Source organism: Polypterus senegalus, chromosome 17 (assembly GCF_016835505.1).
Source record: "Polypterus senegalus isolate Bchr_013 chromosome 17, ASM1683550v1, whole genome shotgun sequence".
In the NCBI taxonomy this organism is placed as follows: Eukaryota; Metazoa; Chordata; class Cladistia; order Polypteriformes; family Polypteridae; genus Polypterus; species Polypterus senegalus.
In genome coordinates, this window is record NC_053170.1 from 91,570,178 (window position 1) to 91,594,709 (window position 24,532).

The following is a 24,532-nucleotide window of genomic DNA, read 5'->3' on the forward strand; positions in this document are numbered from 1 at the left end:
CTGCGTTTTTTGCACTATCTTGGGGATTCTTGCCACTTTATTATTGTTCGGTAAGTGCCACGTAGTAAATTTTTCACCTTGAAAGTTAGTTGTACAGTAAAAATCGATGGCTATTTAAATGGTTATCTGTAAAGGTAAAAGCTAAAAGCCGGCCTGCGGGCCCGGTATGGATGTTTAGAATTTTTAAAATCCTCGACAGGATTCTGGTCTATTATGAAATTTAAATCGTGGACAAATTTTTACCCTTAAGAGCCTGAATGGAGTCGCTTTGACCCACTGTCTCCGCAAATGAATTTTTTCTTACTCTGTTTCGTAAGAGAATTGCGAAATTTTGTGTATTTCATTGTTAGGTTTTCTGCATTAAGTGCACTTTTCAGACAATTGAAATTTCAGGCTATTGAATGTTGATGTTACATAGTTCGATGTTAATCTCGAGTTGTTACGATACTAAGTCGTTATTATTATTCATGTTCAATAAAGGCTGGCTGGTTGCATCGCAAGCAATTAAGGCTCCTTGGTCAGTATGAGTGCGCGTGTACGGTGAGTGTCGAATGCACACGCATCAATGCTGAGAAAAAATATGCTTTTTTTGCGCTGCAGCCTCAGGCCCAGTTTCGTCTTAATCCAGCCCTGCTATTGACCCCCTTCATACTGCCTATGGACAGTAACAAGTCTACTAGGACTCTTTAAGTTTTTCATACAGAACACTTTCCAATATCAGACTCCTCAGTGTGTAATTATTTTGAACTGTATGGAGAGGTCTAAACAAACACATCAAACCCACACAGAAGTGGGAAGAGATGAAAAGGAAGAAGATTTTTTTTTTTTTCTCCATCGATCCGTTCATCCATCAATAAATCATCTGGAATTCAATTTTCAAGTTGTGGGCAGGTGCAGCCAAGATTTATTACAGGCAGCATTGGGCACAAAGCAGGAGCCAACTCTAGACAAGGCGCCAGTCCACCACAAGACTCATTTTTAACAGATGTACCTTTATATACGGTTTATTAAATGGCGATGCCCAGATCTGATGTGGTTTTTTCTGTTGACATTGTCCTCACTTTATTTTCTCCTTCTCAGACTAGAAAGAACAGAAAAGTGGTGTGAGATTTTTCTTAAGTTTCTTTTTATACTTGAGATTTTGTTAGTATTTTTTTATTTAACATTAAAATTTCAGTAAAGGAGTGAGGAGGTATGGAAACAAATGTAAGTAGCCAGCTGATCTGGGTCTCTATTAAATAACATGTGTGACAATGTGACAATACAACACCAACTACTACCAAACTAGGTGGAATGGCACATAATGTAGAATCAGCTAAATTGTTACAAACAGACTTGGACAGCAGACAGTCTTGGGCAGATGAAACTTATGAAAGTATTACATGTAGGACATAGGAATTAATACACAATGGGAGGTCTGAAACCTGAAAACACACCGTATGAGAAGGACTTGGGGTTCATAGTTGACTGATCACTACCTACAGTGGACAGAAGCCATTAAAACAGCTAACACAATGTTAAGTTATATAGTGTACTAATATGTAGAGTACAAGTCATGAGCGGTTATGCTTAAGCTTTATAACACATTCCTGAGACCTCACCCTGCAGTACTGTGTGCAATTTTGGCCTCCATGTTACAAAAAAGATATAACAGTGCTAGAGATAACAGAGAAGATCAACTAAAGAGCGACTGTGAGATATGAGGAAAGAATGAAGGAGCTGAACCTTGTCAACTAAAGCAGACAGAGGTTAAGTAATGGCATGATTGAAATGTTTAAAATTATTAAAGGAATTAAAACAGTGGATCCCAGTTATTACTCTAAAGTAATTCCACAACAGAACACAGGGCTCAGTTGGAAATTTAATGGCAGATTTCATTCCAGTAAAACAAAGAGCACAGACTCATGGAATAATTGACCAAGTACCATGGTGGAGAGTACAACTTTAGAGACCTTCAGATCGTGACACGATGTTTGGACATTCAAGGTGGAAAGGATGGAATAGCTTGGGACTGAATGGTGTATTCTCATCACAACTGCTCTAATGTCCTACTACAGCATATGCTTATCTGTCCTATTTATTGTCATGGGAAAGGTTTGCCAACTGGTTTCTTGTTTAATTGCTATAAATAACTGGATGAGCAGATCAAAAATATAATAGATGGATTGTGGGCTGAACAGTCCAAAGACATGCAGGTTAGGTAGACTGGCATCACTAAAATTGGCCCATAGTGTGTGTGTGTGTGTGTGTGTTCACCCTGCTGGCACCTTGTCCAGGTGTTGTTCCTGCCTTGGGCCATATGCCTCCCGGGATAGGCTCCATAATCCCTATGACACAGTTCAGGATAATCTAGTTTGAAAATGGATGGATGGATGGCTCTTTGAGGTGACCAGTGATGTGAATTTTCTCTGTTTATCCAAAGTATCTATCTATCTATCTAATCATACAGAGAAATTAAATCTTTTTAAAGTTCCTTCTGAGGCCCTTTGGAAGCTCGGTGGATGGCGGCCTGAGGTGTCACTGATCACCTGTTGCGCTTAAACCAAAACTGGGCCAAATGCTTTTACTTTTATGTAAAGCTAGTCCCTTTATATTTCCCTAAAATAATTTACCAATCGTTGACATATTACTCTGAATAGTGCCAACAGTAATTAGTTTACAAAATCATTGAGCTAAGTGTCGACTAAGCTTTTCTACCCCTGGTAATTGCATTTCTGGCTAATTAAACAGTGGCAAAATGGAACCTTTTACTTTTTAGATTTGGTTGTTGTTAATAGCACTGCAACATGTGCAAAATTTTTCATTGTGCACATATGTCAAGGAACGAGTTTTTCTGAGAAAAACTGAAATACTCAAAATACATATACTTATCCATCCACCCATCTACTCATTTTAAAACCTACTTAATCAAGGAAGCTTTAGCCTGTCCCAGCAAGAATCAGGCACAAGACAGGACCAGGCACTAGTCCATCACTGGGTCACCACGAAAACACACACGCATACACACACAAGGGCCAATAGTGCAAACCTTTCTTCCAAAGCCGTTACTTGTGGGGCATCACAGAGGTTTGTGCTTCCTCAGTCTGGCAAGTGAGGTGTCTCCAGTCTCCAAGCTGATAAAGCTGTGTGTCTAAGTCTCAGTATTTATGTCCCCTGTAGTAATAACACCCAAGGCACTATGGCTGAACTGGAAGTATCCTGATACTGGTCAAGCAATAAACGTGTGAAATCACATTTAGTTCAAGGCAGTAGCAGTTCCTTAACTCAAAGACAGCAGGTTCTTCCTGAATTCCTCCGCTACCCCTATTAACATCTGATGGCGTCCTCCTCTTGCCCTACCTGTTTGAAGGTGTTCGGCTGCACGTGTCCACACTGGCCGATCTGAGGTCATCGAGCCCCGCAGGCTGAGCGCACTTGAACGTATCCGCTTGACGCTACCGCTCCTCTCACGAAAAGCCTTTAATTATGAGCTCGCAAAAGCCTCATTCATTCATCCATCCATTTGCTGAAACTGCTTATTGCAGTACTGGGTTATAATGTATCGTAGCAACAATCGGCTCAAGGCAAGAACCAGTCCTTGGTGGGGTGCCGATCCGTTGAAATGAGATAGACGGATATAGATAGAAGGATAGATAGACAGACAATAGGAGTAACAATATCCGACAGGAATCACTAATTCGGAAGATTTTAGGATTGAACTTAATTAAAATTACTCGACGTTAGTGCTCAAGCATTCACAATGCTGAGCGCGTGCACTGCAAAATCACCCGTGAACCATTTAAAGAGTAGATAAGCTCCATATTGAGCTCAGCACTCTTTAAGATAATAATTCTTTAATGACACTACAAGGATGTGGGTTGTGCGGTTCCTTGTTGAGCATTTGCTCGACAAAGCACCATTTCATTCTGGGGAGGGTTCTTTGCATATTAAGTTGGTTCTTTGTGCTTTGAAAAACTTTCTAATATGTAATAATGAGAAATCGAGCAAAATGACACCTTTTATCAGCTAACTAAAAAGATTACAATTTGCCAGCTTTCGAGGCAACTCGTGCCGCTTCCTCAGGCTCAGTTGCCTCGAAAGCTGGCAAATTGTAATCATTTTAGTTACCCAATAAAAGGTGTCATTTTGCTTAAATTCTCATTGCATCCATAACGGCTAACATGGTATCTACTAATATGTAGCAAAGAATGAAATATTTAATGTGTGTAGGCTACCCACAGCAAGACTCTGATAAAGAGACTCATTCGTATTTTACAAATCTGTTGCCATCTAGTCATGGCTATTTACTGTATGGAGCTTGTTTGATCCAAATAAATAAAGGTTCTTTCTGGAACCTTCAGGTGGACGAGTCTTTTGAGAGACAAATATGGTTCCCTAAGGGCATCGCTCTGAAGAACAACTCTGGTACCTTTATTTTTTTAAAAAGTGTATGCATGGGTCTCCCTCATTTGAGGGAAGGCGCCCGAGGCGTCAGCCACCGTTACCTAATGGGTCGACCAGCTTGGGGAAACAGCGTGTTCTTCACTCACTTCAGCCTGAAGAATTACGGCGCAGGTAAGGCCAGCGCCAAACTTTTCCTCACAACAATTATTCTCAGAAAAACAATGCCGTGAGTAGGAGCTGACAAAAGTTAGAAAGACGACATTGCTTAAGATCAGAGCCTGGAAGACGACCGGCCAACAGGTTAGGCAATCTCGGTGTCATTTCTTTTGAACTGGTGACACCTAGTGCCCACATGTGGAAATTGCACGAAACGTGCGCGATCAAGTGCGAAGAACGTACACTGCTTAACAGTCAAAACACAAACTAGATAATTTCCCCTGATTCTGATCCCCTGTTGTGTTAATAAAAGTGACTCACACTTTTAATTTGTTTTTGACACCAATAAAGGGCTGATTACAAAAAAAAAAAAAGATTAAAAAAATAAAGGGTCTAAAATGGCACTTTACTAGGTTGTATGGTTCCTCATAGAATCATTGCTTGATAAAGAACCATTTAATTCTGCAAAGGGTTCTTTGTTTATAAAATGTATTCTTATTGGTTCATAAAGCTTCTTAATATGTTGAAAAAACAGAAGTCTTAAGAATATTGTATGCCACCTATGGGTACTGACAGTTCAAGAAGTTTGAGCTAAGCCTGTGCTATTGTATGCAGCGAGAGTCATTTTAACATCTGCAATTAGTACGTTATACATCTACTATTATCTAGTCATTGTTATTTTTGAAGTTGTAAATAAGTAAAGGATCTTTCCTGAACCTTCATGTAGATGGCTCATTAGAGAACCAAAAATCATTCCCCTATGGCATCACTCTGAAGAACTGCTCTTGCACCTTTATTGTTAAGAGTGAATGAACGCTTTGAAATCAATTCATTCTTTTTTGGTCCAGAACTTCATGATGCACTGTAATGATAAAAACACCCCCTCGTGATATACTGTTCAACACATCTTGATGTATAGTTATGCAAGATGTCCAGCTTTTTGGGGTTCCCCCCAATGTTTGCCCCTACAGACCAGAAAACTCCTAATTTTTACATCATTTTTGGGCCAAATTTTGTGTAGGAAATTACACCCTTATGTTAAAGAGTAAAACAAAAGGTGTCTTCAACAAAAATGATCAGAATGAATTCAAATTGTGCGGGCCACATCAACAGACCCCAGGGGTTCACCCCCTATAGTTAAATAAGCAGTCAAAGTTTCACAAAACTTTGAAAAAAATTGGGATTGATAATATAGGCATGTAAGGTGTCATCTTACGCCATTTTGAGGTTGCTGATCAAGAACAGGATAATATTTTTGATATTTGATTCTTTACCAGTGATCCGAGCCCTCCAAAAAGCCACTCTCAGAAGGTTACAAATGACACATTTTAAATCTAAGCATGTGGAGTATCATTTTAGACTATTTCATGATCAGTATATACGAATACAGCGTTATTATTGATTTTTGATCCTTTACTGGGGATCTAGCCCAATATGGACCTCCATCAGAGGGTGAAAAATGACAAGGTTCTATTATAAACAAGAATATTTAGACTTTAAACAATTAAACTGAAGCACACATTTTATTATTTCAAATATCTACTACAACTACTCATGTGTATTATGTACTTGTATATCATTAAGTAAATCATCACATTTCTCATGAACACACCAAGGGTGGCTTACACTAATTCAGACTTTTGAATTTTAGTTTTCAAGATACAGAGAACATGAACTGGAAGGTATAGAACAAAATGGGCATTGTTCATTCTGCTAGGCATTTGTGGTACACCAGGCCTGTTAAGAAATGAGATTTAACAGGGATGCTGGCATCCAGCTGCGCCTCCGTCAACTTGCATTCCAAACTAAGTTATGGAACTCCAGTTTGTACCAGGATCTGCCTGGACTTTATCTGATAACTAAGGTCTACATCGGAGGTGAAGTGACATCTCTCCAGGGGCCACTCTGCAGAACACCTGAGCCAAAAGGTGCAAAGTGAACTCAAGCAATGACAAAAACCTATAAATAAAGGGATGACAAATAAGATGAACAAAAGAATCCACCATTAAAAGACGTTCATTTTGTAACTGAAAGTGACTTTAATCCAATCAAGAGAAGGCTCAACATCCTTTACATTTTCTATAACTCTGTAGTGGCCAGTGCGATTTGTCTGTGCTGTGGTGTACTAATCTGGTAACATTACTTCAAGAGAGGCCCACCAAATCAACAAGCTAATTAAGAGGGCAGGCTCAATCATGGGACACACTCTGGACACCCTGGAGGTCGTTGCAAAGGCCAGAATTAAAACAAAACTGAGTGCCATTATGAACAATGCTGCACATCCTCTCTCCGACAGAGTAACACTGAGGACTTTCATTCTACAAATTATTCAGCAGAATTGTGTGAAGAAACACTACGGGGGCTTCCTTATACCAACAGTAATAAGTCTGCATAATGCCCCACTCTGACTATGACAGCCAAGTCAGAACTCTATTTCTTCTGAATTTTCTTGCTTTAGAGTCATTCCAGTGTGTGTTCAGACCAATGTGTGTGTTTATGTGTATTTATTTACTTATTTATGCATTTATTTATTTAAAGAGCTTCTGTATAAAGCCAAAATTCCCCTGGGGACAAATAAAGTTCTTTCTATGTGACACCACATGCCACATGAAATAATCACTTTCACTCATCAAAGTGACAAGGTCGGGCTCTAACAATTGCTATTTCTTGATTGCTAAATCAGTGAATGCTACAGCAGTGTTTCTTAAACTGTGATCAGTGGATCCCTAGGGTTCTGCAAATTACTTTTGAAGTTCCATAATGTCTTGTATGAGCTGTAGCTACTAAAAAATTAGGGATGATCAATGAAGAGCCTGAATTTGATGCAGTACTGAATACATCTCTTGCTGCACTTATCTGAGCTCAGCCAAACCAGAAACCAGAGGTTCCACTCTCTGTCATGATAGTCAATAAGCATCTCTGGTGTTTGATGCATGCAGTGTGGTAGGTATCACTGTTCGTCTGTGCATTAATTAAACTAAATGCTTTAAAATAACATTTTTTAATTACCAATACAAACAAACAACTCAAGTTAGATTTCTTTTTGTTATTATTATTTGCTGATGTTTACTAGTTTTGTGAGGTCAAAAATAATTATATTCCTGTCAAACAAAAACTGTGATCTTGTGCAATTCTAAAAAGATACAGATTCAAATTAGAAGTTATGTTATCTTGCAGGAATACCTCAGCATTTAAAAAAATAGTTAACACTTCAGGAAACACACAAAACAATATTCAACAGCAAAATACAACTCTGGATACAAACCCTGGTCTGGATTAAGTGGGTTACAAAATGGCATGACATGACAAGACATACCAAGAATTGAACTCAACTGTTGTGGTAACTTCAAAATTAAACTGACCAAATGAATGAATCAGAAATAAGAAATGAAGTTAACGATTTTAAACAACCAAAACTTATTGTGATCAATCATTTACAAAATGTCATTAGTTGTAGTTCAAGATTACGTTTCCTAAATGCTCAAACAAAAGAGAAGTTTTTTGTTTTTGTGAGTTCTCGATTTTTAGTTTAAGAATGGAAGGAAAACGGTTAACTGATCCTTCCTTGGACTTTATGTTAAAATATTTAAAGATGAGTCTACTTTGAGAAAACTATAGGTTGTTTAAATGAATAAGCATTTGGGATCCTGCTCCAGTTTGTTTCTACATGCATGCATGAAAGTAGATTTTCAACTGTCACAGTAATGAAAACAAAACTCTAAATAGGCTAAATACTGTATGACACCGACATTAACGCTATCTTTAGCAAACCTTACATGATGATTTGTGTCATACAATAGCAACCCATCCTTCTCAATTACATTTACAATGCTTGAAACACAGATCAGTTTTTATTGTTACATCATTTACCATAAAAACATACTGTATATGTATATATTTATAAATATATTATTGATTTAAATAGCTTTCACATAAATTGACCTGGGCAGCACGGTGGCGCAGTGGTAGCGCTGCTGCCTCGCAGTTAGGAGACCTGGGTTCGCTTCCCGGGATTGGTTCCTGCCTTGTGCCCTGTGTTGGCTGGGATTGGCTCCAGCAGACCCCCGTGATCCTGTATTCGGATTCAGCGGGTTAGAAAATGGATGGATAAATTGACCTTTTATAATTTCCCTTTTTAATTTTCATAGGGGTTCTGAGGATCAAAATATTTTTAAATACTTTTCTGCAGTCCTACAAAGTTTATGAAACACTGCAATATATATAGTACTTAACTTTGATAAGTGGATATGACAGTTTTCATTTTCATAGACTTCAGTTTTTAACCTCATCATCCCTCAGACACACACAAGGAACTTGAATCTGCTTGGCTACAACACTTCCTTAACCAACAGGATCTTGGACTTCCTGACAGAGAGACTCCAGGCAGTTGGCATCAGAAATACCTTCTCCAGTACCGTCATGCTGTGCACTGCTGCCCCCCAGAATTGTGTACTCAGCGCATTTCTGTTTACTCTGATTGTATGCAGTGCTAACACCATCAACTAGTTTGAGGATGGCACAACAATAATGGTGGTGGTGGTATGGAACTGATCTCATCAGCAATGGGGATGAGCCCACTTATAGAATGAAGTGCAGGTACAACAATCTGTCTCTAAATGTTGACAAGACAAAAGAGATGATTGTTGACTTCAGGAAGGCCAACACTGTCCACACCCCATTACACACTGAGGGCTCTGTGGTGCAATTCATCAAGAGCACCAAATTCTTCGTTGTGCAGCTGGCAGCTGACCGTACTTGGTCAATTAACACCACCTCCATAGCCAAGAAGGCACAGCAGTGTCTCTACTTCCTTCAGTGGCTGAAGAAGGCAAGCCTACCTTCCCCTGATCTCACCACAGGGGCACAACTGAGAGCATTCCGATTAGCTCCATCACTGTCTGGGAACTGCAGCGACTCTGACCATAAGGTCCTACGACGGATTGTACACACAACAGAAAAGATCGTTGGGATCTCTCTGCCCTCCATTTAAGACATCTTTATAAAGTGTTGGCTGCAGCATTGTGAAGGGTCGCTTCCACCCTTCATACTGCCTCTTTGTCTCACCTTCATCTGGCAGAAAGCACCACAGTATCTGAACCAATATTCTTCCAGGTTCTGTAACAGCATCTACCCCACGGCTGACCAGACAATGAACTCTTTACTGCCCCCTGCCCTCAGATTTGATATTAGAAGCTTAACTATACACTGTACTGTACTGAACATTTGTTACACTGGTTACTACTATTTTTAGTTATTTATTGCTATCTTTTCAAAATGATTACTATCTATTCACTTACTTATTATTTATTTATCTTTTTATAGTAAAGTATTTTGTTTACCTGTATTGTTTTTGTCCTTTTGTCTGTGTATACGTTGCACACCAGTCCAAGGGGCGTTATATGCTGCAGTAGTGAGTAAGGATGGAATGACAATAAAGCCACTTGACTTGAGATTGCAGGACTTATTTCATATTGTGTGCGGTGTCACTGAAATAAATAAATGAAAAACTAATTAAATTGATATAAAAAGAAATAATCAAAATAAATGATGATTCGACACAATTGCTTGTACTCACATTTTCATGTTGTTCGTATTTATTTATTCTCACGTTTCACAGTATTTATTTACGAATTTAATTATTTCATTTTGTCACAACGGGATGGCGCATCTTCAAAGTTGGTTGCAGTGTCGGAGCGCATTTTTTGACTAGGCAGCCATTCGCATTAGGACCCAGCAGAATGCGGGCAAGCCGCATGAGGCGGAGACTCTCGCCGAGACGACCCGGTTGTAGAAACGCGACACTTGCGAGGCGGCACACGGGAGTCGGTGACGGTGCGGCGGCTGACAGCCATCTAGTCTCCGCTGAACGATGGCAGAAGCGGAGGAGCGAAGTGCCGTCGACAGTGGCGGCGCGTGGACTGACGAATTGCTGAGGTGATTGGCGGTCTTTCGTACTAAACGAGTGTCACGTGCAGGAGGGTAGCCACGTGCTTGCTGGGGCCCGCCTGGTGTTGCAGAGCGCGCGCGCTCTTGTGTCAGATGGCTGCCATCGCTTTCGTTTGCTAGCTGTGTGTGCGGTTTGTTTATCCATGAAGTTCGCAGTTTTACGTTCAGTTTAATTCATCCAGCCTCATAATTTGGGCTATAGTATGAGTTATCCAGGGTTGTAAGCTGGTGGGTTTGATCAGCTCGGCGTCAATGCCTGCGGGCACGTGAGCGAGCGTGGCACGAGATAATTCCAGCAGTGTGTCCATCGCATTCCAGATGGGCACCGAGCTGCGTCAGAAAGTAGATGGATAATGTCCGTGTTGAATCTTGGTTGACCAGGCTAAAGCCTGTTATGTAACTGGGCTGTTGTACCACAATAAGTGGTACTCGAGGGTGTGGGGGGGTCCCCTCGTAGAGATAACAGTCAGGTAAATAATTGGATGGGCAGTTTCCATTCACCAACACCATAACGACGAAGTGCTATAAAAGAGGAACCTGAAAAGGAGACATATGTAAATATTAATTTGCACAATTCTTCCAAACTATGTAAATTAAAAAAAAACTCCACAAATTGACGTACATGTTAGCTGATGCCACCAGATTAAAATTGTACTACATTTTAAATTTCTACAATGAATAAAATATACTAGGAGATACATCAGTGGCTCACAACATATATTTCTGCAACGAAGGTGCACACATTTCAGTTATTCAAATGAAAATCTACAACTTTGGTGTTTTGTTTTAGGCCAGGTTTATACAGTGCCTTGAAAAAGTATTTGGCCCTTCCTCGTTTCTTTTTGTTTTTGCTATTTCATAACACTGTGGTGCCTGCTGGGAAGTGTAGTCCCTTTATGCAATGTTGTCAGCAGTGTGGAATAACTACGTGATGTGTATTATAAAGGTGAGCACAGGTTTCACATCTTTTTTTATAGGAAGGGAGATGTATCATTTTTTTTTTTTGGTTCACTCAGGTAGCTTAAGGCAATTTAGTTGCTTTAGGTTAGGTGGTTGTCTGTATGTTGGTTCTGGGAATACATCTCTCAGCGTGCTGTCATTATTTAGTACCAGCTGAAGTTCTTTTACAATTTCGCCAAGCTCTTCAAGATGTGGGTTATAGGTGACGACAAGGGGGATGTGGTTCCTTTCTTTGTTGTTATATGCCAGAAGGTTATATCTTGGTCTTTATCCCTTTAATTATGCTGATGTTCTTTGTGGGTGGTTCCCCAAGAGGCGGGGCCACCATGATGTCACTGCTGCTGATATTGAGTAAGGGTGTTGCTTTTTGATTTGGATTTGATTTGAACTTTCTGCTCAGTTTCTTGGTTTTTCTATGAAAGTGTATTTTGGGATTTGCTAATCTTGGATTGTCTTGTTGGCAGTTCCTTTTTGCTTTTGTTTAAATTTTTTTTTTTTTGATAGATACCCCAATAGTATCAGATTATACCCCAAAAACTCTCTAATTTATAAAGATTCTATGTTTTGATTCCCCTTTACAAGTCAGAGTTGTGTTGGTTGCCCTGCCTATGAGGCATTTGTTAAGATTTTTATGAGCGGCCTTGAACGTTTAAATCAGCTTCCCGATTTTTCAGCCCCCTGGTTCACCTTCAGCCCATAGAAAGCAGATCACTGCTCACTGGTTTTCTGTGGTGCAAACAGAAAGTAGACCAGCCATGTTTACTTCCAGAAAATGTCAAGAGTAAAATTGACCGATCACGGCCAAATCTTTACCACATGTGCAAGGGAAACCTGTATAGCCAACCCGAGCAGAATTACCAGAAGAGTGTGGATACTTCTTGATTTAACCTTGTAGGTACTGTATATATTGTATCTAATTTTAAAAAAATTATTATTACATTCACAGCCCTTCTGAACTGTTTTCAGTCCGAACACGAGACCACAAGATTCCTACTCGTGGCCAGAAGGAATTTCTATATGATGGGTCAGAGGAGCAGGTAGAAAGACTGCAATGTAGCCTGGGAGAACACTGGAAACTGCTCTCAGAGGAGCGGGTTGAGAGACAGTGAGTAAACACGATTGACAGTTTTACCTAGTAAGCTGTTCAAGCTGACACGGAGAAAATGAAGCACTTTTCCGCAACCTTGTTTTTTCCCCATGGCTTTAGATTTGGCACTGTGTTAATTCCCCAGGCCACTCAACGTTGGTTCCATGTGTGTTTTTTTTTTTCTCCACTAGAGGCAGCCTTGTGAAAGCTGAATGGAAACCTGAGGATGTTACAGTGGCGCTGAAGACTCCTGCAGTAAGTGCTCTAGGTAGCAAATTTATGGTTTTTACATCAGGAAAATATTCAGATAGAGAGGAATTGTTTGTCCTCTATGAACATGGAAAAATGAAAGAGCTAAATGTTCTAGGCATCCCATCCCACGCTTGAAGCAGCTGACAATTCATTCATTCATTCATTCATTAATCTTCTTAACCTAACATATCAAGGGCAGGGTCACGGGGCAGTTGGAGCCTATCCCAGCAATCACAGAGTGCAAGGCAGGAACAAAACCTGAGTAGGATGCCAGTCCATCACAGGGTTAACACTCACCGACTCACTAGTGGTGGCTCTGTGGCTAAGGATCTGCACTGGCAATTGGAAGGTTGCAGGTTCGAATCCGGTAAATGCCAAAAGGGACTCTGCTCTGTTGGGCCCTTGAGCAATGCCCTTAACCTGCAATTGCTGAACGCTTTGAGTAATGAGAAAAGCTCTATATTAATGCAAATAATTATTATTAGGGACAATTTAGCAACACCAATTCCCCCAATCTGCATCTGTTTGGATCATGGGGTGAAACTACCACTGTTTTAGAAAACCCACACAGGCATTGTGAGAACATGCAAGCTCCACGTAGGAACCCCCAGATGAAGTGAACGCTAGTCTCCTTACTGCGAGGTGGCAGCTCTACCACTGCACCAGCTTGCCTCCCGAACATACCTTCCTTTAAAGAGATTTCAATTGTTACATAACATTTCATTTTACTTGTTATAAATTTGTGAAGCTTATTGTTTAGCAATTGCTGACTCATAGATCTAGGGTTCAAGGATCAGTCCATGTTTAGTATGCACATTGTTCCCTTGTCAGTGTTGTATTTATCTGGTTACTCCACTATGCTGCTGCATCCCAGAGTCATGCTTGATACGTTGATTGGAAACTTTATGTAGGCCTGGTCTGAATGAGTGCGGTTTGCCTGGTAATGGAGGGTAGGGTGTCCTTTTCTGACAGGCTTTATGTTCCCGAGATTGTATAAGAAAACCTTCCCTTACTGGTGTGTGCATTTGTGTTGGATCCTTGGGTTAAATAGAATCCATCCTTTGATTTTTGGTTTTGACTCTCAATTTTGTTTGAACAATCTTATGTTTTGACAACGTTTCATCTTCTGGTCGCAATCGTTTCTTTCTTGTTCCTGAGACAGCAGCCAATTGTGGGATTCCAAACAAAATATGCCGGATTAGTGAGGCAGCACCACTGTGTTGTTGTACTGCACCAGCTCAAGATGGCTGCAGGAATGTTTATTTTAATAAATACAGTCGACCCTTGACATACAACCGGCCTGACATGCAAACAACTTGACTTACGACCAAAATTTTTGTTTTGATTTATGACCAACATCTTGCGTTACGACCCGAATGCGGTCACGTGTATCCGCTTGTGCGATTGTAAACAAACAGCCGAGAGCGTTCGTAAGCGTCAGTCGGAGCCCAGATACATGTGTTTGTGGACATAATTTCGGTCAGTGCAGTGATTTATCTATATATATAATTCACTAAGACCATGGCCAGCAAGTCCGCATAATTGCTAAGGAAAGAAGAGAAGGTAACGAAGGTAAAGAAAGTGATTGTTAAGGGATGTTAGCTAGCGGGCTGGCGCGGCACATGATGATATCATCAGGCTGAGTCAGCACCGGCTTGCTTTGGACTGTATTATTACAGCAGTTCACAACACGGCCAGCTTTGAACTGAGTGCTCGACTACTGTCATTATTAGCTTGAGAAACAGCGATCACAATCGAAACGAAGAAGGAAATTGTACGGAAATATGAGAGTGGTGTTCGTGTGACCGATCTCGCTAATATGTACAGCATGTCGAAATTCACCATCTCGACAATTTTACAAAGAAAAGATTTGCATAAGGAAGCTCCTTCTAAACAATAACCACCTTCCGTTTCATTCTCCTCCTCCTCCCTTCCTGCAGCCCAAAGATGTCAAATTAAATGGTGAGTACAGTATGAAATTGTTTCTGGTAGGCTAGGCACTTTTTATAACTTTTTGGTTAGTACATTAGAAAAATTATTGGTATTTTGGTAGATTATGCACATTATCAAACCCTTTTTTATTATGAAAAGGTTAAGTAAGTGTTGCTGTGGGAGGTTCAGAGTGCATTATGGGTATTTCCATTATTTCTTATGGGAAAAATAGTCTTGACTTACAACCAACTTGAGTTACAACCAGCCCTCGCAAAAGAATTGAGTTCGCAAGTCAAGGGTCCACTGTAAAGATACATCTTTGGTGCATTGAAGTTAATCAGATGGCTGCACTGTAGTTAGAAGGTCCATGGCTACTTCTCTGAGGTTTAGCTTGTCGGTTGTAAAGGAAGGTTTATATTGTTATACAGGTATAGGATTTCCAGCGTATGTGAGGATAACATAACATGCTACATCACCTTCTAGAATGTATTTGAATGAATTATGCACATACCTGTAAGAACAAAACTGATCCCCAAAGCTATGTTTTTATGTTATTGCAGCTTTGGGCATATTTGTCAGTAAAGAGCATAAAGATAATTATTATTTCCCTTTTCCTTAGGGTAAATTCTGGCAGACAATGGGCTATGCTGATGAAGGAAAGCAGTTTCTCCTGCCAGAGGAAGCCCTGTTCCTAATGGAATGTGTGAGTTTTTGACAATTAGTGTATTAATCCCCATAAAGTTCTTTGCCATTCATATCCAATAAACAGGCTTAACCAGTGCTGCTGTTGTCTTTTATTAAGCTAAACTAAGTGTTTATACAATGTTTAATTATATTGTGCTCCATATTTTTTTTTTTTGGTTTACTTTAGAGTGTTTGCTCCAGGGGCGGCACGGTGGCGCAGTGGGTAGCGCTGCTGCCTCACAGTTAGGAAGCCCGGGTTTGCATGTTCTCCCCGTGTCTGCGTGGGTTTCCTCCCACAGTCCAAAGGTTAGATACATTGGCAATTCTAAATTGTCCCTGGTGTGTGTGTGTGCCCTGCAGTGGGCTGGCGCCCTGCCTGGGGTTTGTTTCCTGCCTTTCGCCCTGTGTTTGCTGGGATTGGCTCCAGCAGATCCTCGTGACCCTGTAGTTAGGATATATAGCGGGCTGGATAGTGGATGGATGGATGTTTGCTCCAGCTGAAGGTGACGTATACAACCCTGGTAATTTCTTTCTCTTCTGGCTTTGTTTCTTAGGGAAGCGTCGAGGTGTTTTACAGGGATTTGCCTCTGTCCATACAAGAAGGGTATGAGCTGCTGTTGGGTGACAAGACCATCTCCTTGCTAGAGTACCTGGTAATTCTTTAAACCAAGTGTCTGTTACATTAGAGATGCATTTTATGTTGTAAGATCTGACTCAGCACTTCACCTTAATTAAAGAATCAGGAGTATAGAATACTGCATGAAAATACAGCGCCTATAAAAAGTTTTCACCCCCCCCTTTGATAGTTTTCACATTTTATTGTTATACAACATTGAATCACAATGGATTTAATCTTGTTTTTTTTTGATACTGAGTTAGATTTCGTAATATTTATATTTTGATTTGTAATAAATCTTGCAAAGCTTTCTGAAAATATATTTTCACTGTGTCATTTTGAAATATAGAATGTAAATTGACAAATTGGTCAAATTTATCCATTTAAAATTAAATCTACAGTGTGTGATATGTATCGTCCACGATAATATCTTGATTGTTGTTTTAACGATGTCCAAATTATCAAGTACATCACTCGCCTTGCAAAAAACAATCAAAAACACGCCATTTTATGTTACGTCATTCGTGTGAGCCTCTCCCAGTGTTCATTGTGTTAACTGTGAGAGGTAGGATTGGTACTGGCAGAGTCTGAGCACTCATATGTATTCTGTTTTAAAATTTCAGCCTGTTATTACTAAATGTCTTATAAATTTAAAAGTCATGCTGCAGTGTTTTTCTTAATGTAGAATACAGTCATTTGTAAAAGTTTGGGAACCCCTCTTAATTCTTTGGATTTTTGTTTCTCATTGGCTGTGGTTTCAAAGTAGCAACTTCCTTTTAATATATGGCATGCCTTATGGAAACAGTAGTATTTCAGCAGTGACATTAAGTGTATTGGATTAACAGAAAATATGCATCATAACAAAACTAGACAAGTGCATAAATGTGGGCACCACAACAGAGATATGACATCAATACTTAGTTGAGCCTCCTTTTGCAAATCTAACAGCCTCTAGACACCTCCTATAGCCTGTGATGAGTGTCTGGATTCTAGATGGAGGTATTTCTGACCAATTCTTCATACAAAATCTCTCCAGTTCAGTTCAATTTGATGGCTGCTGAGCATGGACAGCCTGCTTCAAATCATCCCATAGATTTTCGATGATATTCAAGTCAGGGGACTGTGACGGCCATTCCAGAACATTGTACACCTCCCTCTGCATGAATGCCTTTGTAGGTTTCAAACTGTGTTTTGGGTCATTGTCTTGTTGGAATATCCAACCCCTGTGTAACTTCTACTTTGTGACTGATGCTTGAAAGTTATCCTGAAGAATTTGTTGATATTGGATTGAATTCATTCAACCCTCGACTTTAACAAGGGCCCCAGTCCTTGAACTGGCCACACAGCCCCACAGCATGATGGAACCTCCATCAAATTTGACAGTAGGTAGCAGGTGTTTTTCTTGGAATGCGGTGTTATCCTTCTGCCATGCAAAGCGCTTTTTGTTATGACCTAATAAGTTAATTTTTGTCTCATGAGTCCAAAGCACTTTGTTCCAAAATGAATCTGGCTTGTCTAAATGAACATTTGCACGCAACAAGCGACTGTTTGTGGCGTGAGTGCAGAAAGGGCTTCTTTCTCCTTACCCTGCCATACAGATGTTTTTTGTGCAAATTGCGCTGAATTGTAGAACGATTTACAGATACACCATCTGTAAGATGTTCTTACAGGTCTCTGGAGGTGAACTGTTGGTTGTCAGTAGCCATTCTCACAATCCTGCGCATATGCCGCTCCTGTATTTTTCTTGGCCTGCCAGACCTGCTGGGTTTAACAATAACTGTGCCTGTGGCCTTCCATTTCCTGATTACAATTCAAACTGACAGTTTAAACCTCTGAGATAGCTTTTTGTAGCCTTCCCCTAAACCAGGAGACTGAACAAACTTTGTTTTCAGATCTTTTGAGAGTTGCTTTGAGGATCCCATGCTGTCTGTCACTCTTCAGAGGAGAGTCAAAGGGAAGGAAGCACAACTTGCAATTGACCACCTTAAATACCTTTGAGCACTCATGATTGGACACTCCTGTCTATGAGGTTCAAGGCTTAATGAGCTCATCCAACCAAGTAATCAGCATTGAGCAGTGACAGGCATTCAAATCAGCAAAGTTACAAGGGGACCCACATTTTTGCACAGCCAGTTTTTCACATTTGATTTAATTTTCATACAACTAAATACTGCTTCACTAAAAATCTTTGTTTGGAAAACACCCCAGATGTTCATAGGAAATGAAAGACATACCACTGTTATCTTTTTTGTTGAATAGGAGAGTCAATTATTATGCAGGCTGAGAGGGGTCCACAAACATTTTCATATGACTGCAATAGGGAAAAAATACCAGCTAATTAAATGAGATTAGTGTTATCAGGTGATGTCACTGATTATTAATCTGGTTGGAACAAAAACCTGCAGCCACCATGGGTCCCCAGGACTGAGTTTGGGATGCACTGCCTTAGAAAAAGCTTTTGATATTATATGTGCATTATGGTAGCCGCTGTCCCCAAGAACATGCTTAGCCAAGTAGCAGAGGTAATTACACTTTCTACTTAAACTAATTATCAAATAATTCTTAAGCAAATGTCAGAGCATTAGTGGATAAGCTGCTTTTTAATAACAAGGTATTTTCATCATCAAAAAGCAAAAATAGGTAGTTACAGAGGGCCATTTCTTAAAAATTAGAAGAAAATTCCTTTTCTTTTCCAAAAAGTTCTGTTCATTTCTCCAACACCCTGTTTACTAGGCTCTGTCACTGTTTTTGGTGTATCGTGTCCATGTTGAAACTGTGTTCGTGCACCAGAATGCTGTCACTGCCGAGTGTTAATGACAAACAGAAGCTTGTGTTAAGTTCCCTTACTTCTGCCTCTTTCCCTGTTTATCTAAAGGTGTTCAGCCATTTGAAGAGACTGGGTTATATAGTGAACAGATTTGATTCAAGGTAATGTCTGTATTCAAGTTGCATTCTAATGGCGCCTGAGAGAAATGAAATAAAATAGTTGTTGGTGGTTACGGAGCACAGTAACTAACACTGCTGAATTGCTGTGCCTCGGGCATTTTGTTTGGTTTGTTCTTTATCATGGACGTGTGTGCTTTAGCACCATTCTGAAATTGAAAGTGCTTTCCAAGGTCTCTAGAAAGAAGATTCTACATACCTATGTTTAGATAGGGATTTAAAAAGATCTCTGAACGATTGGAAATCATCCATTCCACTTTCTGGAAGATCATCTGCAAGTGGAGAAGATTTCTGCCATCTTGAACTGCCAGGCCACCTCACAAAGTTAAACCTGAGAGCTGAATGTAAGAAGCTGAAAATTGTCTCTTAAGAAACTCAATATTTCATCATGCGGCCTACAGGTGCACAAGTCTACCATTAGAAAGAGGCTGCACAAATTAGATCTATAGGGTGGTCCAGATCTACTGTAATTATGCAATTTTCATTACGCTATAACTTATTAAGTTTATTACATAGAAAATCACCCAAAAAATCCCGGACCATCGAGAAGTGTATGAACTGACGACATGAAGAATCGTCTTCACGCTGAACTGGAATCATCCCCAAATAACTCAAAGTCATCCAGGCAATCTGGATCTGCATAACTAGATCTGGACCACCCTGTATGTGGGAGATGTTCCAGGAAGACTGTCCACAAAGAACATCAGGGCAAGACTAAAGTTTTTCCCATGAACACCTAGGCAAAGACCAGGATTTCTGTAACAATGTGCATTTCACAGATGAGGCAAAGATAGAATTTTTGGCCACAGTAACAGAAGACATATTTGGCAAAAACCAAAGACAACATTTGACCAGAAGAACCTAATACCAAATATAGAGCATGGTGGTGGAGATGTTCTTGTTTGGAGCTGCTTTGCTCTTTTAAGGCCTCGGTAGTTCACCGTCATAGCCTGCACTATGAATTCTTCATTGTACCAGAGGGTATTTAAGAATAACATGAGAGCATCTGTCAAAAAGTTGAAGCACAACCAAAAGTGGACCCTGCAACATGACAACGACCCTAACCATGACCAGTAAATCCACCAAGGAGGCTGAAAGGAAAGAAATGTAAGGTTCTGGAATGGCCAAGTGAAAGTCCAGATCTGATTCCTACTGAGATGCTGAACATAAGAAACTACAAATATCACACAGCTAAAAGAATTCTGCATGGAAGAGTGGGAAAAACTTTCACTAAACCGATGTCGTTGTCTACTCGACAGCCATAGGAAATGCCTTCTTTAGGGGGCAATTACTTTTTCCTCAAATGGAAAATGTGTATCTGTTTACTTTTCATTAAATTATTGCAAATTCAAAAATGTATTATTTTTTTCAGTTATATCAACTTTATTTGTAAATACTGTTTAAATGAAGATCAACTCTTGATATATCCACATATGTCAAAAATAAGAAAATAAATGTAATGGTATGGTAAAACCTCGATTATCAGTTCAGGGTGGAGAATCCAAGTCAAGACAGATACCAGAATAGCTACTTTAAAAATGATATACAGTAGTTTAGTTTAATGAATAGTCGTATTTTTCTACAAAACAAAACTCTATTAACAAAATTAATTAATTGTAGTATTGTAATGACCAGCGAAATAAGCAAATACAACTTGCAGGTACTGGAGTTTTCTGTGTTTTATTTAGAGTCTTTGTTCTTTAACAAACGGTGTCCTGTCTCTTATACTCCATTATCTGGGTTAAGTAGCACACCTCCAAAACAATAAAAGAAAGCTTTCCCTACCAATCAGTTTATCTCTTGCCACTTATAACGTAAACACTCCTACTCCCTACTCAAAACTTCCTTCTGCCGCACCTTCCTTTTTCTTCTAACATCTCCTGTCAGTCATCTCCTAAGAGGCGTGTCCGGACCTCATGGAACAGAAACCCTTTGCCCAGTCCCATCACTTACAGCATTTATTCCACCCTTTCTGCTCCCACATGGCACGTTACAATCTGCCTGCACATCACAATAAATTAACAAAACGTAACAGAATTTACAAAGAAAATTACAATACAGAAGAACATTAATACAAAATAACTTTACCGTCAGTGATTTCCATTTTCAACACGTTTTTTAGTTTTGTCAGCATCACGCTTATCGTTCACTATTTTTCCTACTCTGTAAATTGAAGAAATACTTGAAACACTTTTCGCATTTCGCAAATGTTTAATATTTTCTGGTTTTTGTGACAATCCCAACATCACCCACATGCGTTTATCGGCCATAACAATGTATAGATTAATTATAGCAAAAGAAAAAAAGCTATGAAATGCTATTAAAACTCGAAAGTATGTAACTGCGGCATGACATGTGGCCCTGATGGTTAATCGAGTGATGGATAATCGAGGTTTTACTGTACGTACTTTTTCACATGACTGTAGAAATAACGTTCTAAAGGAAATTACTTACAGTAGGAGGTGAGCCTTTTTATTACATTGTATATAGTCCATTATAGGTGATCCTGCATTTTGTAAAGTTATCGTCTTTTTATGATTCTTTAGTTAAAGTAAGACCTGTACAGCTATAAGAAGTCTGTCATAACTGTAATTGAAATAAAAAAGCAGAGTTTTTTTCTCTCATTCAGTGCTGTTCCTTCCGTTTATGAGAGACGACTAAACCTGGTGCACAAGCGTGAAAAGCAGAGCAAGCAGCAGCGCAAACGGAAGAGAAGTGTCAGTGCCAGGTACCGGATACAAAATACGTGATTACTGAGACTTTATGCTGCCTTCCAAACTCAAGGTTGCCTTTTTTTGTTTAATAACATTTATTTATATAGCACTTTTCATACAAAGGGTATAACTCAAAAGTGGTTTACAGGATGAGGAAAGAAAGGTTTCTAAAAAACAAAAAGAATAAAGTAAGGTCTGATGGCCGAGAGGGGACAGAAAAACAAAAGAAACTCCAAAGGGCTGAAGAAAAAAAAACCAAAATCTGCAGGGGTTCCGAGGCCACGAGATCACTTAACCCCCACTGGGCATTTTACTTAACATCAGTGATCTTAATCATTCCTCATGGTTTTCGGGCTTCGCATGAAAGAATTAGATGGTGATGGTCATGTGAACCACTGGGGTCCTGCCTTCAATCCATCAATGTAGGGACTGCATGGTGCAGCGGGCAGTTCTACCTGTCGCAGCACGCAGTCTTGTCCACTCATTAATGGTACTTTGGAATTTGTTAGTTTACTTCTTCATCTGTTTGAATATCACTCAATTGAAGAAACTCATTTCCTGTTAATGTGTTAGTTGCAATGGTGATGATATCTGGAAGCGCTTTGGCATCAGTGTCAGTGGTTTAGGAAAAAGTATTTTATGAGTGAAATAGTGGACTCCTCACTTGTACAGAAGCAATCAAGAAGAGTAATAAATGTTTAGGTTTGTAAGACGCTAAGGGGTCGCTGTTGCCCCTTCAACCTCAACAGACAGACAAGTAGACACAGGCTAAAAGCTCAAAGCAGTTCTTTTAATTATTTAACTCTTCGCACAGTGCTCTCTAAGCACCACAGCCACCATAAACAATTAAAAAATCACAGTATTCTTTCTCTTTTCCTCCACACCTCTCGGCAAGCTTTGTCCACCTCCACCCGGCTCTGGCTTGCTTGCCGGGTTCACAGCAGTCCTTTATATAGTCCTTAGCCCAGAATTTCTTATGTCCCCGTGACTTGCCAGCACTTCCAGGTCAGATGGAGAACATGATTTTTCTTTAGCCTAGAAGTACTGCAGGGCTTCTGTGCCAGTGACTTTGGAATACTTTCGGGCTATGCAGACAGTAAAAACTCCCAGGTTCCCCTGCAGTATCTCCTGGCAGCACCCACGGTACCTAGCAGAGCTGTGAAGCTGAACTCCAGATCCTGTTGTGCCCTGTGGGAATCTGGGGCACCGGTATGTTGCAGGGAACTCGCCATCTACCATCTTGGGGGAGGCAGTGTCCCAAAGTAGCTGCCTTCCCCCATCCTTCCATTCTTTGGGAATCCCGGCCAGATTGAGCTGCCGGCCGTCCATCACAGGTTATAGCGCGTGATGTGTGGCGTATAAGTCAAGAGATGTTATGCTTAAGTTATACAGTGGTGCTCGAAAGTTTGTGAACCCTTTAGGATTTTCTATATTTCTGCATAAATATGACCTAAAACATCATCAGATTTTCACTCGAGTCCTAAAAGTAGATAAAGAGAAACCAGTTAAACAAATGAGTCAAAAATATTATACTTGGTCATTTATTTATTGAGGAAAATGATCGAATAGTACATATTTGTGAGTGGCAAAAGTATGTGAACCTCTAGGATTAGCAGTTAGTTTGAAGGTGAAATTCGAGTCGGGTGTTTTCAATCAATGGGGTGACAATCAGGTGTGAGTGGGCACCCTGTGTTATTTAAAGAACAGGATCTATCAAAAGTCTGCTCTTCACAACACATGTTTGTCAAAGTGTATCATGGCACAAACAGAGGAGATTTCTGAGGACCTCACAAAAAGAGTTGTTGATGCTCCTCAGGCTGGAAAAGGTTACAAAACCATCTCTAAAGAGTTTGGACTCCACCAATCCACAGTCAGACAGATTGTGTACAAATGGAGGAAATTTAAGACCATTGTTACCCTCAAAAGGAGTGGTCGACCAACAAAGATCACTCCAAGAGCAAGGCGTGTAATAGCCGGCGAGATCACAAAGGGACCCCAGGGTAACTTCTAAGCACCTGAAGGCCTCTCTCACATTGGCTAATGTTCATGTTCATGAGTCCACCATCAGGAGAACACTCAACAACAATGATGTGCATGGCAGGGTTGCAAGGAGAAAGCCACTGCTCTCCAAAAAAAAACATTGCTGCTCATCTGCAGTTTGCTAAAGATCACGTGGACAAACCAGAAGGCTATTGGAAGAATGTTCTGTGGACAGATGAGACCAAAATAGAACTTTTTGGTTTAAATGAAAAGCGTTATGTTTGGAACAATGAATTCTGAATTATATCAGAGAATTCTAAAGGAAAATGTCAGGACATCTGTCCATAAACTGAGTCTCAAGAGAAGGTGGGTCATGCAGCAAGACAACGACCCTAAGCACACAAGTCGTTCTGCCAAAGAATGGTTAAAGAAAAATAAAGTTAATGTTTTGGAATGGCCAAGTCAAAGTCCTGACCTTCATCCAATGGAAATGTTGTGGAAGGACCTGAAGTGAGCAGTTAATGTGAGGAAATCCACCAACATCCCAGAGTTGAAGCTATTCTGTACGGAGGAATGGGCTCAAATTCCTCGAAGCTGGTGTGCAGGAATGAGCAAAAGTTACCGGAAACGTTTAGTTGCAGTTATTGCTGCAAAGGGGGGGTCACACCAGATACTGAAAGCAAAGGTTTACATACTTTTGCCACTCGCAAATCTGTAATATTCGATCATTTTCCTTAATAAATAAATGACCAAGTATAATATTTTTGTCCCATTTGTTTAACTGGTTTCTCTTTATCTACTTTTAGGACTTGAGTGAAAATCTGATGATGTTTTAGGTCATATTTATGCAGAAATATAGAAAATTCTAAAGGGTTCACA

The 24,532-nt window shown here is 40.0% G+C and overlaps 1 protein-coding gene and 1 long non-coding RNA gene across 4 annotated transcripts in view; one reads left to right on the forward strand and one right to left on the reverse strand.

Moving 5' to 3' along the window:
* Positions 1-519: 519 nt before the first annotated feature.
* Positions 520-10,262, reverse strand: LOC120517541. Its single transcript, XR_005631048.1, has 3 exons — positions 10,115-10,262; positions 9,879-10,025; positions 520-1,081 (listed from the first exon to the last, which is right to left on the reverse strand). It is a non-coding gene; the product is annotated as an uncharacterized LOC120517541 (long non-coding RNA).
* Positions 10,263-10,325: 63 nt separating this feature from the next.
* Positions 10,326-24,532, forward strand: part of tsen54 (TSEN54 tRNA splicing endonuclease subunit) — a 31,053-nt gene continuing 16,846 nt past the window's right edge. For 2 of the 3 annotated variants that reach the window (XM_039739935.1, XM_039739936.1), the window contains exons 1-7: positions 10,326-10,473; positions 12,392-12,550; positions 12,724-12,787; positions 15,336-15,419; positions 15,955-16,053; positions 18,892-18,944; positions 21,589-21,687. In XM_039739935.1, the coding sequence (XP_039595869.1) occupies positions 10,409-10,473; positions 12,392-12,550; positions 12,724-12,787; positions 15,336-15,419; positions 15,955-16,053; positions 18,892-18,944; positions 21,589-21,687 (623 nt within the window). In that variant the 5' untranslated portion in view covers positions 10,326-10,408. Of the gene's footprint in view, positions 10,474-12,391; positions 12,551-12,723; positions 12,801-15,335; positions 15,420-15,954; positions 16,054-18,891; positions 18,945-21,588; positions 21,688-24,532 lie in introns of those variants that run through there. The other variant, XM_039739937.1, reaches the window with a different exon arrangement.